This window comes from Bos taurus, chromosome 10 (genome assembly GCF_002263795.3).
Source record: "Bos taurus isolate L1 Dominette 01449 registration number 42190680 breed Hereford chromosome 10, ARS-UCD2.0, whole genome shotgun sequence".
Lineage (NCBI taxonomy): Eukaryota > Metazoa > Chordata > Mammalia > Artiodactyla > Bovidae > Bos > Bos taurus.
Window position 1 is genome coordinate 14,572,356 of NC_037337.1, and position 17,658 is coordinate 14,590,013.

Here is a 17,658-nt window from a genome sequence, read left to right on the forward strand (position 1 = left end):
CTAAAAAGCTTGCCTTTTTTGAAAAGAGGTGTTCAGAATCTATCCTTTGTTGCATGAACTTTTTGAATTTGAACGTAAAGGATTTTAGTAAATTTAAGTATCCAGTTTTTTCTGTGAGATCTCTAGTCAAAGAGAAAAGTAGCAGGGGGTAATTACCCCAACTTCAAATTATAACCTTTAATTGGCAAGAGTCCAAAAGAGTGATATGTGTGCAGTTTTATTTTTTCAAACAGATTTCTAGCTTACATGTTTTAATTCATTGTTTATTTTCACCCTCACTATTTAGGATATAGACATTTAAAATATACTGACATTTGAAGCCATAAAATCAGATTTTATGTTCCATAAATGCAGAGGTGAAATTTAAGTGATATGAAGATGTTTGCTGATGCACATTTGCTTCTTCCCAGGAATTTTTAAATTGCCTCTGTCAAATTTTTCTCCCAATGCCTATTTCATACTTATAAAGATATTTCATAATTTTATTTGCTTAGCCTATCCTGAAGACGGGAGGTGGGTTCCCAGTATATCTTTAAGATAGAGCAGAAATGGAAGAGAAATCATCCCCCAAATGTGGGTAGCTTAGAAATGTGAAACTTTCAAGATAAATTACTTGTTAATACCTCAGCTAGGTTAGTGATTCCTGTCTTTGTTTTTTTTTAAGGCACTAACCCAATGTTGGCTTGTTTCTATAGCACCTACTAAACTATTTTATGACATACATTTCAGTTTTCTTGAACACGTATTTGTCACTGAGCATCTACTCTGTCCAGGCACTGTGCTAAGCACTGGGAGTAGAGAAATGAAATACGTTGTCCCTGCTATCAAAGCATCTAATGCAGTGGGCAGGAAGAACATAAATCAATGGCAGTTGATATAAAAGGAACCCTACAGGAGATGGTGTGCTTCAGCCTAACGAGTCAGAGGTCAGCTCACTTGAGGAAGCCACGGCTTCACAGGGTGGATGATGCTTGAGCTGAGGCTCTAAGGCTGTTGCTGCTAAGTCGCTTCAGTCGTGTCCGACTCTGTGCGACCCCATGGACTGCAGCCTACCAGGCTTCTCTGTCCATGGGATTCTCCAGGCAAGAACACTGGAGTGGGTTGCCATTTCCTTCTCCAGTGCATGAAAGTGGAAAGTGAAAGTGAAGTCGCTCAGTCGTGTCTGACTCTTAGCAACACCATGGACTGTGGCCCACCAGGCTCCTCCATCCATGGGATTTTCCGGGCAACAGTACTGGAGTGGGGTGCCATTGCCTTCTCCCGAGGCTCTAAGGCTAGAAGGATGGAAAAGAACTCCAGGCATTCTAGTCAAGAGAGTCATTTTCTCTATCCTTAAGATAAAGGTCTGACACAGCATGTTGTACTTGGTTTCCTTGCAGTACTTCAACTCAGTAAGTTCACTACTGCTGCTATTACTTTGATCTCCCTCATAGTTTGGGAATTTCCTTAGATGACCTCTAAAACAACACAAGGAGGGAAAGAAGTAAGAAGGGGAGGGAAGAATGACAGAGGAGAGAGGTACTGTATCAGGATGGAGCCAGCACATGTAGCAGATCCAGATCATGAACTTGGGCTTGAGAATTTCATGACTCCCTTTGAGATGACTGAGAACCAATCTGAGGTCAGAAATCATTACATTTTTAAAATTTTTACTCATTTATTTTGAATTTTTGTCTGTGCTGGGTCTTCATTGCTGGGTGAGGGCATTCTCTAGTTGCAGGGAGTAGGGGCTACTCTTTGTTTTGGTACATGGGCTTCTTCTTGCAGGGGCTTCCCTTATTACAGAGCACAGGCTTCAATAGTTGCTGCACGCAGGTTCGGTAGTTATGGCTCAAGGGCTCTAGAGCATGGGCTCAGTAGTTATGGCGCATGGGCTTTCATTTCTCTGAGGCATGTGGAATCTTCCTGGATGAGGGATCGAACCCATGTCCCCTGCATTAGCAGGCAGGTTCTTAACCACTGGACTCCAGGTAAATCTAGAAATCATTGCATTTTAAGGTTTCTACCCCTAAGGTCCAGACTTCCCAGGTGGTGCTAGTGGTAAAGAACCTGCCTGCCAATGCAGGAGACACAAGAGATGTGGATTCAGTCCCTGGGTCAGGAAGATCCCCTGGAAGAGGGCATGGCAACCCATGCCAGTATTCTTGCCTGGGAAATCCCATAGACAGAGAAGCCTGGTGGGCTACAGTCCCTGTCACAAAAAGTCAGATATGACTGAGCACTTAGCCTACAGTCAGTTGGCACATGCCTCTAAGGGGTTCTCTGCCACCCTTTATGAATTTGACTTGGCTAGACTGCTGGGGAGTTGGGGGGGTTGTCATGATCAAATGACCTAATACCTAAGAGAGCCCTTTGAAAAATATAAGTTGGTAAACAAGAGCAAGGTAATATTAGTATTATTTATATTTTCAGAAAGTACTTTAGGGATTTACCCACGTAGCTCTGAAAATATATGACCATGTCTCACTCCAGGTAGGACTAAAATGAATTACTTTTCTGATCCCATAAGAGCCTTCCTTTACAGTCTTTCTTTTTTCAGTTATAATCTATCATTAACAATCAGTCATTAATATATAGAATTATATGCAGAATATAGTAATTTTTAATTCAATAACTGGGGACCATTATTCTTCTACAATTTTTAAATAAGCAGTTTAGCCCAGAAATAGAATTGAAGCTTGAAGTAGAGAATTTGGTGCCCAGTCTGGCTTTTACGAGTGACGTCACTGCCTTCTTTCCTTCTGAGACTTGTGGTCTAGAAAGCCGGTCATTTTTTCCCCCTTTGGTTTCATTGGTGCTACTTAATGGTAGCATAGAATTGCAGGATGTGAGGCGATCTTACAATGGTCTAGTCCAACTCATTTACTTTACAGAGGAGAACATGGGGGTCCATAGCTGTTAAATGACTCACTGATGATTACCAGATATTTGGCAACAGAATCAGACTGTCTCCCACTCTGGAGGGCTGGGGTGCAGGGAGAAAGTGAGAAAAGGCACCCAGGGTCTTTGAGCCCAAATGGCTATCCTTATTTTACACACCCATCCACTCAGGTACTGCCTCCAACAGGCGTGTCTTCAGAGATGGAAATTACTGTCCTAGGATGCTCCATACCTGCTAGGTAATTGCTGATGGATACGGATCCCTGGAGGGAAAGTGGTCCTCAACAGCAGCAGTAACAGCAGCAACAACGGGCAAAGACATCAGCTTTTATTGTACTCCAGTGTTTTATTTAACAACATTCAGTATAGAAAACTTAGGTAGATTTGGAGCGAGGGGCTCATTGGCATCCAAGTTAAAAGGGGGGCAGGCCTGGCCAAGCTTTGTTTGAGTACAGATTACTTTTTAGATGTTTAACAGTTCTGGATTAATGCCTGGGGGCTTGGGAATTCTTCCTCAACTAAAATGTTAGTGATGCTCAGAACCCAACCCTCTTTACTGCCAATGAAACAGACAAGCTAAGTTCATTAAAAAATCAATGAGTTGCCTAAAAGGAGCAAAGAGCTGATTCGATTTAAGCCTGGAGATTGCCCAGGACACACCAGGTGGAAAGAAGGGTCACAGTGACTGCTAGAAGCTAGGAGAGGAGGCAGTTGTCTGTTTATGCACAGAGCCAAGGTATCGAGGGAACCTAAGGCAACCAATTAGAACCAAGTGTGGCCTCTTATGCTATACACTGTCAGGGTCTATAGGTGGTGACCACCATGTAGAGAGGGCAAGGAAGGCTGGGGAATGTGACAGTCTTATGAGGAAGGAAGCTCAGATGAGGAGAGAAAGACCAAAGATGGTAATGGAGTTTGTTTTATTTCCTGTTTAGAAGTTCAGAGAGCATCATTCTGGGCATGAGGAGACCTTGACTAGTTTGGTAAAGTACAGTAAACAAAAGAACGTTCCCATCTAAAGGTCTCCCTGCAGCCCCTGCGCTTTGGACAGCCCTGTACCTCCTTGGTAGCCAACTGGAAATGTTCAGTGACTCAGAGCAGAGGTGACCGGGGCACAGCAAGCAACACACCCAGCGAATAACAAGTTAAATCATTGTCAGTATATGGTCTCTGCCCAGTGGCTCATACAACATTTGGCAAACAAGGACTGAAAAATGCTGGGGTAGATACATCTGTGGTCTCCTTTCATTTTTTTATTTTTATTTTTTTTACCACACTACATGACATGTGGGACCTTACCTCCCCAGCCAAGGATCGAACCCATGTCCTCTGCATTAGAAGCACAGAGTCTTACCTTAACCACTGGACCACCAGGGAAGTCCCTGCTTTCATCTTGTATGAGCAGTTTCCTCCTCTTTCCACACCTTCAGCCACCTTTCTCATCCCCATCTCCTAAATCCTCTCTTAAAATTTATTGAAACTTTATTTTGCCTATATCAAAATATGAGAGGTGTGAACCAAAACTCTGAAACAGAAGTCAAGCTTTCTTTAGTTCATTCTAAATCTATGACTTCTTCTCTTTAAATCTATTTTGAATTTACAGTCACGCCAATAAGGCATTCGTTAATTGACATGGTTATGTGTGACTGTATTTCAAGGTTTTCTTTTCTTTCCTAATCCCGTAAGAACCACGTATTGGCTGCAATTACAGCTTATCTCAGAATCTCAGCAGGCCAAACCATGTTGTCAGATATATCATATTTGTTTGGGTTTTTTGTTTGTTTGTTTGTTTAAGGAGCAATATGTGGAGTCTTAGCTCACAAAGAAAACCTTCCTTGCAATACCTGAAAACATGACTTGTTGTGGGCCTCATGGGGAAGCTGTCTTAGAGATTTACAGCATCCTGAATCCATCGAACTATATTTCATACAAATATTCAGTGGCATACAGAGGTGAGTGTACGCCCTGTGCTTAAGTCTCACCTCTGCCGCTAAGTTTCAGGGAACTTAAAGAGTCCCTTTGTTTTTGTGGGCCAGCAAGTACATATCTTACCCATCATCTTGGTCCTAGAGTCTCGTAAAGTGACTGGCAGTAAGATCTTCATACACACATATGAATTGATAATTCAGTCTAATTTTACTTTTTTACATGTTGGCATAGCATGTTTTAGAATCAGAAGAAACTAAGAATCAGTTCACATACTTAGGCTTTAAATTAATAATTTCATCACCTTCCATTGTCCATACTTCCACTCTGCCCTCGCAGCATCAATACCTGAAGAATAAAGCCTTCCAAGGAGACTCAATATTTGTCTTCAGATATTTGAGGATTCTCTGTAAAAAAAGGATGTGGATTTGCAATGTTAGGAGGATAGAACTGGAATAGGAGGTAGGATGGGCAGTCAGAAAATGCGCGGACTCCCCATTACTGTACGTATTCAAACAGAAACCCGATCAGCCGGGGTGTAATGATGGAAGGATTCAAGAGTCAGATGGGGTGGAAGCAGGGTCAGATTAAAGAACCTTTTGGGTGGCTTTCAGACACCAAGTCTATGAGTCTCCTTCAGCCAAATGAAAGACTAATGCATTTTCTGTCAGTTACAAGGGAAAGACCACAGGTAGAAACTTCATCAGACTTGTCTAGATGCTGTAATTAGTTTAATCATCTGCTCATTTTGACTCTCAAATACTCTATCAGTATGAAACAGATAAGAAATAGAAGAGTACAAGAAAGAAGTAATTTTTTTTCCAGCCCAAAACCTATACATTTCTCTGTTTCGCTCCATTGAGCCAACTATGTGATATGGCTATCAAAAATGTGAATACCCTTGTAGCCTCTGTGAGATTCTACCAAGTACAGTGTCCACAATCAGGTGATCTAAGCCAGTGCAAGGTATGTGTTCAGGCATAGGCATTGCACTTTATGAGGAATGTGCCTGTACAGCACCACATTCAGAGAAAGGTAGCTTCAGTGGAGAATGTGAAATCATGCCTGGGTGATTCTTCCAGAAGTTTCTGGTTCAGGTCACAGAAAACCCAGCTCAAAGTTGCCTCGGTCACAGGGGAAATTTATTGAAATACATGACCGAAAAGCTAAGTATTGCTGGTTTTAGGTAGAACCTTATCCAGTAGTTCACTTTGGGCTCTGACCTTAGTAGGCTTCTGCCTTCACAGACCAAGAATGACTATAGAGCTTCTGAGGTGACCTGCTTTTCAGTTTAGACGGGAAGAGCAGGTCTTTTTCCCCTCAAGCAGCCAGAGGCAGTAGGTTTCAGTTTGATTGGACCAGTTTAACTCTCTGAACTTGGGGCGTGTAGGCGATGCCGACTAATTTAAGACTGGGCTACATGCCCCACCTCTAAAGCTGGGGTTGAAGTCATCTTCCCATGAAGCTCATGGGTTACTTAGAGACAAGGGGATGTTTGTTGGCATGCCATTACTAATGGAAGGGAGAAGGATAGAGGCCAGCCAAAGATAGCAAATGACCCTAGGAAGAAAATGGGATGTTTGTTGAGGAAAGAAAACATTGTTAAGACATGACAGCCGTTTTGAAATATGTGAAAAGCTGTCTTTAGACTTAATCACTGCAGCTCCAGACCATGATCCTATCTTATAGGAAGACATATTTGAACTCAGAATAAGAACAAATTTCCTAACAATTCAAGCTACCCAAGATAGAATCATTGGAATCCTGGCACTGGAAGTCTTCAAGCAAAGACAGGATGGCTGTCTGTCAGAAAAATTATAAAGCTAATTTCTACGTGAAACAAGGAATTAGACTAGGTGACCTCTAACAGCGTTCTGGATTCTGTGGCATGTGGAGGATTTAACCTAATAGAGATGCATCCTAATGAAAAACCCTTTCAGATATTTTGCCACACTAACGAAGATCATGGCATCTGGTCCCATCACTTCATGGGAAATAGATGGGGAAACAGTGGAAACAGTGTCAGACTTTGATTTTGGGGGCTCTAAAATCACTGCAGATGGTGACTGCAGCCATGAAATTAAAAGACGCTTACTCCTTGGAAGGAAAGTTAGGACCAACCTAGATAGCATATTCAAAAGCAGAGACATTACTTTGCCAACAAAGGTCCATCTAGTCAAGGCTATGGTTTTTCCAGTAGTCATGTATGGATGTGAGAGTTTGACTATTAAGAAAGCTGAGCGCCGAAGAATTGATGCTTTTGAACTGTGGTGTTGGAGAAGACTCTTGAGAGTCCCTTGGACTGCAAGGAGATCCAACCAGTCCATCCTAAAGGAGATCAGTCCTGGGTGTTCATTGGAAGGGGTGATGTTGAAGCTGAAACTCCAATAGTGTGGCCACCTGATGCGAAGAGCTGACTCCTTAGAAAAGACCCGGATGCTAGGAAAGATTGAGGGCAGGAGAAGAAGGGAATGACAGAGGGTGAGATGGTTGGATGGCATCACCGACTCAATGTACATGAGTTTGGGTGAATTCCGGGAGTTGGTGATGGACAGGGAGGCCTGGCGTGCTGTGGTTCATGGGGTCGCAAAGAGTCAGACACGACTGAGCGACTGAACTGAACTGATAGCAGATTTATTTGACCATAAAAAGTAGAATGGTCAAAGGCCTTTCTCAGAAAAAGCAACACCTCCTCCTTCCCCTCCCCCCCCCACACACAGAGAACAGATATTCTTAAACTAAGACCACACCTTTTTTTGTAGCAAAGAAAACAGTTTGATGTAGCAGACATCTCAGATCTTCTTTGAAACGGAAGTACTCAATGGACTCCTCGGCCAGACCTTGTACTGTGAGGGAAAAAGTTGGTTTTTGCAGCTCACATTTGTCATGTTGAATTGTGATTCTCAGCTCCTGCTTTTCTCACAGAATTTAGGTCTGAATATTGAAATTCTCATTTATTTGCCCCGGAAATGATTGACTCTGGCTCCTGCACCCCTGGGTAGGGGAGGACATGAGCTGTGTCAGTTTTAAATACACAAGGGATAAAAGAGCACAGGCCGTCAGGTCCTTTTCTTCCCGCCCGCTGACCGGCAGACCCGGCACGTGAATAGTGGCTGCGCTGCACCTTGCTGCTCCAGCTGTTGTGTGTCGTGTGGAAATGCGTTGTCCTTGATGCTCGGGACGCAGTAAGAGCCAAGTGATCTAATTTATGGCTGTGATGATTTTCTGCCTGGTCCCATCTGAGCTGTGCCCTCCTCTAGGCACCTTAGAGCCTTTCTGTCGGCCCCAACTGTTTGTCAAATTCAGGGATATCTATTTTGAACTTTTCAAAACTGGTCACTCCAGAATGCAGCACCCTGGCCCAAGTTCAGGGTGTGAGGCAGGGAGAGCGTGCCAGTGAGTGGATCTTAGGACACGGGGATCACAGTGACCTCTTATACTTTACTGAGTGACCCCTCACTGAGTCCTCTTATCACTCATGTTTAAGTCATTTATTTGTATTTAAATAAGTGATATAACTTACTTTTTGTTTTTGTTTTGTTTTGTCCTAACAAGCTATGCTGATAGATTCACAGGCATGATTAGAGCTTGAACAAGGACAGAGATTGATGAATAGGGGAGATAGAGCACAAGTGAACTATATTTGTTCATTTTATATTGCTAGAAATAATATGTTTTATTCGTTTATTTTATCTCATAATACATTCAGTTAATCTGAAAATATCAGTTTGCCAAGATTCCCATTTACAGTTAACTAGGGTAAATTTTGTCCTGTTCCTTCTCAAAAAAACCAGCACTTTGTTTAGGCACTTTTATTTTAAGTTACCAAGCATTGTGTATTCAGTTTGTAAGGGATTCCCCTGGTGGCTTGGAGGTAAAGAATCTGCCTGCAATACAGGAGAGCAGGTCAGATCCCTAGGTCAAGAAGATCCCCTGGAAAGGAAATGGGCAACCCACTCCAGTATTCTTGCCTGGAAAATCCTATGGACAAAGGAGCCTGATGGTCTACAGTCCATGGGGTCACAAAGAGTCAGACAGGACTCAGCAACTCAGCAACAGCAATAACAATTCAGTTTGTGGTCATGTGAAAGTGATATTTTTCTCTCTCTCTGAGGGCTTTTTGAGATTTGGGCACTTTTTGTTTTTACAATTTCTGATGGGTTGGAGGTGATGCGACTCCGTTTCAGCACTCAGCACAATACCAGGTATAGTCAGACCGAATGTCTGTGTTAGTTCACCCTCCAGTAGGAAAAACATCTGTGCCTGAGTGGGAGACTCCAGGGGCGGGATGGATGCTTGGGCTCCTCTAGCTTATCTTTTCTAGACAAGAGCCCTAAGCCTAGTGAAAGGAGGGAGCTTCTGAAGCCATGAGAATCAGACAGGAATTCCAGGAATCTTTCTGATTCCAAAGCTTATGCATTCCCCCTCCCTTACTAGTTGCCTCATGAGTCAGCAGTCAATTCTAAGCCAGGTTCGGTGACCTTGGGCACTTTTCCCCTCTGAGCCTCAGTTTCCCTAACAGCAAAATGAGTAGATTAAACTAGGTCTCAGAGGTCCCCATCTATTTAAAAAAAAAAAAAAAAATGGGTCGTCTTTCTTCATTTAGAATATAAAATCTGTTTGCTATAATACTTGTTTATGTTAATATTTAGCCAGAGTTCTAGCTTAGTGCATCTGATTTGAAAAGAGAGCCCTTGCAAAATAACTACAGTTCTTAAAATTTGACGTTTAAAAAGAGAATAGAGTTCAGCATCAAAAGCTAGAATGTGATACCAGGAGCACAACAGATAAAAACGGTATTCTTTTAAAATTCCAGCCGTATGATTTAATTTTATATTTCTTTTTTTTTTCTCGCTATTTAAGAGAAAATAACACAAGCTTGAAAAGCAGTAAATATGTAAAGAGAAAATTTGTCAACTGATATTGGAAGATCTGACCCAGGTCACATATAAATCTCTCCGACAAGAGCTGCAGGGCAAGCCATAATTTCAGAGAGTAAAAGAGAAAATGAAAGCTCAAGCTGGTATCTTCTCTAAGTTCCATAGGTGGATTCATTTTAGTTTTCTGATTGTGCTTCTGAATATAATGTAAAAGGGCTGGTAGCAAGGTCTGTCTACCATCGTGTGTGTAAAAAGTACCTCTCCAGAGACAGAAGCATAATGAGAACCTTCCAAAGTTGCTTTTTTATCACCAGAGTCATTGACTAAATAATTGAGGCCCCATAAGTAAACTTTTGCATCGGTAATTTCCTTTCCAGGTTCATTTTCCAGATTCACAGGTCATATTACAGGACCTTTTTAAATTGCCAGCTGTATGGTCCTCTCAAGGAAATATAAGACCCAACTGATATTTAGGCCTGCCTGTTGTGAAGTCATTCTTCCTCATTTAGACACATAAAGGTCTGTCTTATGTTAGAATGAGGCATCCCCTGTTAGTGTAGCTTAAAATCTTGGATCTAATAGCTGATGAACAGAAAAAAAAAAAGCTATGCCCAGAAGAAAGGAGAGGTTTATCTAACTAGTGTTTCAAAATGCTGCTGGTTCTAGAAACTGATAAGCAAAGTCTATGACTGGAACAATTATCGTTCTGTTCTTTGTCCCCAATTATTAGTTAGACATGGAAAACTCAGTATGAGCAAAATGTGTAGGCAGGAAGGCGGACTTGGACAAGTTAAGTTATAAACAGCATCTCATATGTTGGGAGGTACAGGCAGTACATCAGCCCTAACAATGTTATTGTGTCCCTCTGAACTCTGCTCTCGGAGCTAAGCATTTGGAAGGCAGACCCAGAATAAAGAGAGGCATTCACGAAGCTAACATTTTATATTGAGAACCCTTAGTACCCCTTTTAATGTGCTATAAAATCAGGGGCTTCGCTTTTTCATGAACTGTGTGCAAACGCAGAAGCAGTGACTGGAGGTTGCCTCTGTTTGGGTCTGTTTTATGGTTGCCGCGCCTGTACAGTAATGTGATCTTGAAAAAGGTAAACAACAAAGAGTTTAGCAGTGAAAAATACGCCTAATATAAATACAGCCAAGTACATGGCACTTCAGAATTTGAAAAATATGACCCTGGCGTTAAATTTTCTGGTGGAATTAACAGAGGAACAGAATATAGCATTTAAGGCCATGTATCTGAGACAGAGAAAGGAGATAATACATCTAACTCTATGGTCTATGTGGCATTCATATAAAAAAAGCACAGTAGCTTTATTTAATTGAGAAAATGAATCAATTACAATGATGTTGCATCATCAGATTCTTGTGAAATAGAAGATATAAGTCACTGCATTGTGTAACAGTGTTAAAAAGTAATTGAGTATCTTAAGCATTTTGAATCAATTTCAGGTACTGGCACTGCTACCTTAATACAAAATTTATGAAGATGATTTCATATAATATGTTGCTATCAAAACCGTACAATAAAACTTGGTAACAATGTCTCTCTTTAAAAACCTGGGCGAAACAGTATGGTTACAAGATCATAAAACAGACTTTTGATATTGCTATTTCTCCTTTTCTTGTAGTAAAGAGAAAACGTTAAAAGAGTACAGTTTTAAGTGGTCTTAAACCATGCTTTTAACCCAAAGAATAGGGCAAGGTGGAGACTTCTTCCTAGGTCTCAGTCTATGAAGAAAATTCCATTTAGTTCACACAATGGATGTTCCTGGAAACCATGTCTCACAATCCATCGCTGAATTCATTTTGAAACATATCACTTAAAATGTTTTCCTTGGAGAATTTGTAATCCCCCTGACTGCTGGAAATTTGTGGAAAAACATTGTCTTTGATGTCAAAAATGGTTTTCTCATTCTGTGTTCATTACAAATAACTCTTGTTGGAAGTAGATATATCTCACTAAGAATGCTGGGGGCATGGGTAATCTATGTGTACTTTAAAAACTACAGTTGGCCCTTGAACAACGAAGGGGTTCATCTGGGTTTAGTTTAGTTGGCCCCCCATGTCTGAATATCTGAGGTTCCTTCACATCCATGGATTCAACCAACCATGAACCATTGAGTGCTGTAGTATTTACTAATGAAAACTAGCCTCGTGTAAGTGGGCCTGCACATTTCAAACCCATGTCGTTCAAGGACCAACTGTAAAAGCAAGCACCAAAGATATCTCATAGGAGAATTTGCCTGGGGTTTTCATGATGTTTTTAAAGGTGCTGTGGCTTTTTACTAAAATCCTAACCACTCCAAGGTGCTAGTTAAGAGCTGTATTCCTTTTTAATGTAAACATTTCCCTGCAGATCCTTATACAGAAGAACACACTGACTAGAGGAATAAGAAGGCACAGTAATTCACGACAGTATTCAGTAGGAACTACCAAAGTAGACTAAGACCCAATCCACCTCAGATGGAAGTTTCAGGGAGTTGTGCCTGGGGAGGGCATGATGCGGAGCCAAGAGCAGGAAAGAGAGGATACCATGTTCAGTTAAGATAACACATGGGAAAGCACTTTTTAAAACACTCAAGCACTGGGTGGGAGGGTCTGCTGACCAGCCATAGGGATGCAAAAGAAATGAAGAAATATGGCTTCTGCCCTGGAGAAGCTTAACAGTCCAGTTGAGAAGAACCCGTGTGCCCAAACTGATAATTTATCAACTTTACCATGCCAAATATAAACACATGTGAATCCAGTTGTTTTTAAGGAATGCTGTGATGTAGGCGGATATGATGCTGGAAAGAAGGGAGCATGGGAGAGGCCCCAGAACAACCACAGCCAGATCCTGAGGCCTTGGGCCTGTCCCAACCTCTGGGAGGCCCAGTTTTTCCCATCATAGAGTAGAGATGACCATCCTTGCCAGACTCAGGATGGTTGTGCAATCTAATGATAATGTGTATGTGAAAGAACTTTTAAAGGCACCATTAAAAGCATATAAGGAACTATTAATTAATTTACCTATATTTTACCAGCTTGTTAAAGCACAGTCTATCCCAGCAAATAACTGACCCCTCAGTAATTACATATAAGCCCTGAAATTTTCCTCCTTAGGAAAACTAATACCTGGGACTCCATTTGCATTGAGTTTGTAGTAACTGTAAGGCAGTTTTTTTAGGGGGGTGGTTGGAGGAGGAGGGACACTTAAGAGTTTAATACTTTAACTACTAAGTGGATGTTTTATTAATTTAGTGACTTTCTAAGAGATGTGGTTTATCGGTGTTAGCTGAGTGAGCATCCTGCCTCCAGAACAGGCATTCCTCTTTGACTCAGCTCTCTTCCCCTAAAAAGCAGTGTTAAAACTTGTGTGCATTTGATTTTCCCAGAAAGCATTGCTGCCCTGGAAACAGGCTGGAGGAACTTTGGAAAAGGTGGAGTCCTCACCCACTCTTGAGTCAGAGGCAAATACTTCAACCACATAATTAAAGTTTTCTTCACAAAATAGGGGATTGTGAGCAGACACTGGCAGGAATCCAAAATTCTAATTTCTGACTATGATTTAATTTCAATTTTAAATAAATCGGTTTTTAATTTAAAAAGAGTGAGCTTCATAACATTAGCAATGATTGCAACATTAAGCCCAGTGTTCACAATCTAGCAATATAAAACATTATTTATATCTGAATCGTAAACAGCCTTTTGAAATGGATTATGGTTTTTCTCCCTATTCTAATACAACCTGGAGGGTACTAAAAAGTGTTGTGTGAAATTAACATTCTGCTGACTTTCGCCTATAAATGAGAAGCGAGCTATTAACATTTGTGTATTTTCATTATGTAAATTGTGTTAACACATGCCCACAAATTGCCACCAGCAATGCAATAATTTTCTCTCAGTGATCATAATGTGTCCAAGTGAGTCATTTTGATTATGACATGCTAATTACATATTGCCTTTTTTCAGATTCAGAAAAACCAGGGATCTTTAATGGTAAGCTTTATGAGTTCAGAAAAAAATTCACTTTTCTTTTTCCTGATGGCTGCTTCCTTTGCATGCTTGAATGCCTTGTTTTAAACTTAGCAAATTGCATTTTGAAGAAAATGCAAACCTTTAACTGCCTGTATTAGATTAGGTACCATTAGAAATAATAGAACATCCTGAGCATCAATGTTTTTATAAGAGTTTGCTGTTGTTGATTAATCTTGCTATATTTTATTGCATTAATGATTTTTTCTTTCCACTCCACTGTAAAGATATTGCATAGAGGCTAATACTTTTTCCTCTCTTCTTTCCCATTGCAGCCTCTCCAGCTTCTGCAGTGCATTGTTGATGAGGTGAGGCATCGTCTTATGTGCTTTCACTCCTAAAGTCATTCCTAATGGTGTGGAAAGCTTATATTTTGTTTCCTAATGAAGCACAGTGCCCAACATCCTCAGAGCAAGTTGTGTTGTATGGCTCTGAGCTGTGTTACGTGAACTGGCCTTGTCCTGAATCCCGCTCTTCTGATGCCGGCTGAGGATCTCTGCCAAAACAGACTATCCTACAGGCTGGTCCTTGGGGGTATCAGAAGCCCTAAAGACGAAACATGATAATATTAATTTATCCTCTCTCTGGCCAGATGGGGATGGAGCCGGAAATTAAAGTGGTACCATTTTTTTTTTCTGTAACAGATATTTAAAGTCATTCAGTAGACAAGGGTCAGAGTTGAACAGCAGAAATAAGCTGGATAAAATTTGTCCTCCTTGCTTTACTTACCCAAAGCATAGCAGAGTGACAAAAGCGTTGAAAAGCTCTAGGTCAACAATTCAGCTTTAATTCCTCATTAGGCATTTCCCCTGAACATACTCCTGACTTTTTGTGCTTGTAACTGGTATTCTCACATGTTAAGTCACCCTACCTCTGATCATCCTTATCCATCAAGTTTCACTGTCCCTTTGCCTTCATGGAGTTAAGCTACCTGAATTTCATTCTCAGTCAGCTTTCTACTTTTGACTCTGACTTTGAATTCCTTTTTTTCCGTAAATTAGCAGTCTTATGGTATACACGATTCCAATTAAGAAACATTGATGTTTTGTAGAAACAGTTTTTCTGGGCTTGGGCTCGCCTGCTAGCAGTGTTTATTTTTTAAACTTTAATTTTACAATATTTGAAATGCCTGTAGTGAAGGCGATAAATGTTTCAGATAGGAAAGTTTGAAAGAAAAAAAATCGTAATTCATAATTATTCCTCTCAATTAAACATCTGTATAACCAGTTATGAGATTTGGGAGAAAAAATAAAGATCCTCCTAGGAAAAAAACACATACACATATCACAACAATAGTAAGAATGGGCTCCAGCATCCTTAATGGCTGCATCAGTCAGTCCATATATCCCATGCAAGCCATAAACCATGTTAGTGCAGAAATGAAGGCACCATCCGGAAACAAATGGAGGCCCCATTATCTCAAATATCAGACAGACCTCCTGGATCTAACAGCTCATCAATGTCTTCTGTCATCTTAGATTCTGAAGGCCTCCCATCCCCATCAGAATTCTCCTAATTAAACTGATTTTCCTGAGCTCCCCCTTCAGGATTGCTTAGGAAAGTGTCCCGGGAAATTTGGCCTACCCAGTCAAGTGCGCAGCCTGCCACATTTCCTGGGCTCTACTGTTCTTGGTCTGCCAGACTCTTGGGCATCAGAACATTCAGGTACAGATATATTCTCCAATAATACAGGTATTGCTGGAGCGCTCACTTGAAGATTTTCTGGATCAAATGGATATTTGTATTCCTTATTTAAAGTAGCAGTGATTGCTATTAAATGTAAAATATTTTACTTGTTTGAGTTGGGCAAAGTCTTGAGACTTTTGAAATCATCATAGGGAGATTTTCTAAGGAGAGAAGGTCTATGTGATGAAGGACAATAGCTTATAACTTAAATAGTATGTTTTTCTTTATAGTGCTTCTTCCTCAGGTGAGAGAAAACTGTAACTTGAGACATCTATTCCCATTTTATCTAAAAACATTGATATCTTTTTTTATGAAGACTTGGGAAATTCACATATATCTTTAAAACAAACGGAACTTGATCTTGGAACCAGCTGATGGTTGGTAATAAGAGTATTAGGAATGAGTTGGCCAGATGACCTGCCTTAGGCAAGGTGCGTCATAGCTTCTAAGAAAGGAGGGTTTGGTGGGATCCTTTCATTACTGTGCTTGTCCCACGGTTGTTAGATTTCTCATTGCTGTAAAACAGTGCTTCTCAAAGGGTATGGGTAGTTCAAGGACTAACTACATCAGGATTATCTAAGACAGTTGTTTAAAATGCAGACTCTTGGACCTAAATCACTGAATTTGACCTTCTAGGAACGGAGCCCAGGAATCTACATTTTCCTAGCTTCCCAAGTAATTTTGCACAATAGAGTTTGAGAACCTCTTCTATTAATACAATGGCTAAGTCTGCCCTTGTGGATCCCAGAGGACAATTAACTATCTATCTTCATTTACATCTGACATTTAGGGCTTCTATTTCTGAGTCAGTATAACCAGCCAGGATTTGAACCATCTTACTCCTTGGGTATGGAATATACCCCATTATAAAATGGCTCTCCAATGAGCCTATACTGTTTCTCTTAGGAAAAAATTAACAATCAAAAAGGACCACCCTCAAAGGAATGTAATTCAGATAAGATGGGTATATTTGGAGTCATGTACAAAATAGCTAATAAGCAAAGCCCAGTGTAATGTACTTTATTTATTATTATGTGGCTGTCCCTTGACCTCCTAGCATGGCCTGGCAAAGAATGAAGAAGTAATAAAACAACATCATGTGGATAGGAGGTGGTGCTAGAGTAGCCAGGGGTGAACCTCAGGAGTTGGGAGTCAGGAGATGGAATTGTGGGACAAAGCGAGTTAGCCATTTTAGATCCAGATAGAAGACACCAAAAGTTAAACCAGAGGAGTAAGAGCCATGAACATGAAATTTGAACCACAGAATAGGAACTGGAAGGGTAGCCAAAGAACCAGGAGGGCGGCGGGGGGAGGGGGGTGCAGTTTAAAAATCCAGCTTGGACCTGGCTAACTCAGCATGTGAGTGCTGTCTTAGAGTCACCGTATTTGCCTCAAAGTTGCTTCTCTCAAAAGAACTTCTTACTGTAAAACTTATAACGAGGTCCACTGCAAGTCCTTGAATGCCTGAGTTGTAAAGTACTGCAGTTTGCTGTCAGTCTTGTGTGTCTGTGTGTGTCGTGTTGCCTTGGCCATCTGATGTCTTTGGGAGATAAGGGGGCCCTTACTGTCAAGGTAACTGATAACTGCTTTAAGCTCTGACATCAGTGAGAAAATGTGCGCTTTTAGAAAGAATGTTTCTGAGAATACGGTAGGAACCTGAAACGTCTTGAAGTTGTCTGAGAGTCTTCAATCACTATGTCAAGCGACACAGATATTTCTCTTTCTTCATATGATGAAGATCAGGGATCTAAACTTATCCAAAAAGCTAGAGAGGCACCATTTGTCCCCATTGGAATGGCAGGTTTTGCAGCAATTGTTGCATATGGATTATATAGATTGAAGAGCAGGGGACATACTAAAATGTCTGTTCACCTGATCCACATGCGTGTGGCAGCCCAAGGCTTTGTTGTGGGAGCAATGACTCTTGGTATGGGCTATTCCCTGTATCAAGAATTCTGGGGGAAACCTAAACCTTAGAAGAGGAGATGCTGTCTTGGTCGTCTTGGTGGTGCTTGCTTTAGTTAGACATCTCATATTGAGGTTATATGTTTATGCTGAAAATAAATTGTTTGGGTCAGACAAGAACATGGTAATTTGAAAATTGGTCTCCTTTCTTGCAGGCTTGATTTGCCTGGTGACCAGGTTACTGGTGACTAGTTCACTAGCTAGGTCATTCAGGGGAGTCAGACCAGCACAAAAGAAACATGTCACTTTTAAATACACTTGATAGTGGTACCTGTCCACCTTCTTAAACT

At 41.0% G+C, this 17,658-nt stretch overlaps 2 protein-coding genes across 3 annotated transcripts in view; both read left to right on the top strand.

The window, feature by feature from the left end:
- Positions 1 to 17,658, top strand: part of MAP2K5 (mitogen-activated protein kinase kinase 5) — a 271,359-nt gene that overhangs the window by 190,527 nt on the left and 63,174 nt on the right. For both annotated transcript variants that reach the window (XM_024997213.2, NM_001206770.1), the window contains 2 exons: positions 13,655 to 13,681; positions 13,993 to 14,025. In XM_024997213.2, the coding sequence (XP_024852981.1) occupies positions 13,655 to 13,681; positions 13,993 to 14,025 (60 nt within the window). The remainder of the gene's footprint in view (positions 1 to 13,654; positions 13,682 to 13,992; positions 14,026 to 17,658) is intronic.
- Positions 17,043 to 17,470, top strand: LOC104973050 (HIG1 domain family member 1A, mitochondrial-like). The gene has a single exon (XM_059890769.1). The coding sequence runs from the start codon at positions 17,099 to 17,101 to the stop codon at positions 17,378 to 17,380; it is 282 nt and encodes a 93-aa protein (XP_059746752.1). The 5' UTR covers positions 17,043 to 17,098; the 3' UTR covers positions 17,381 to 17,470.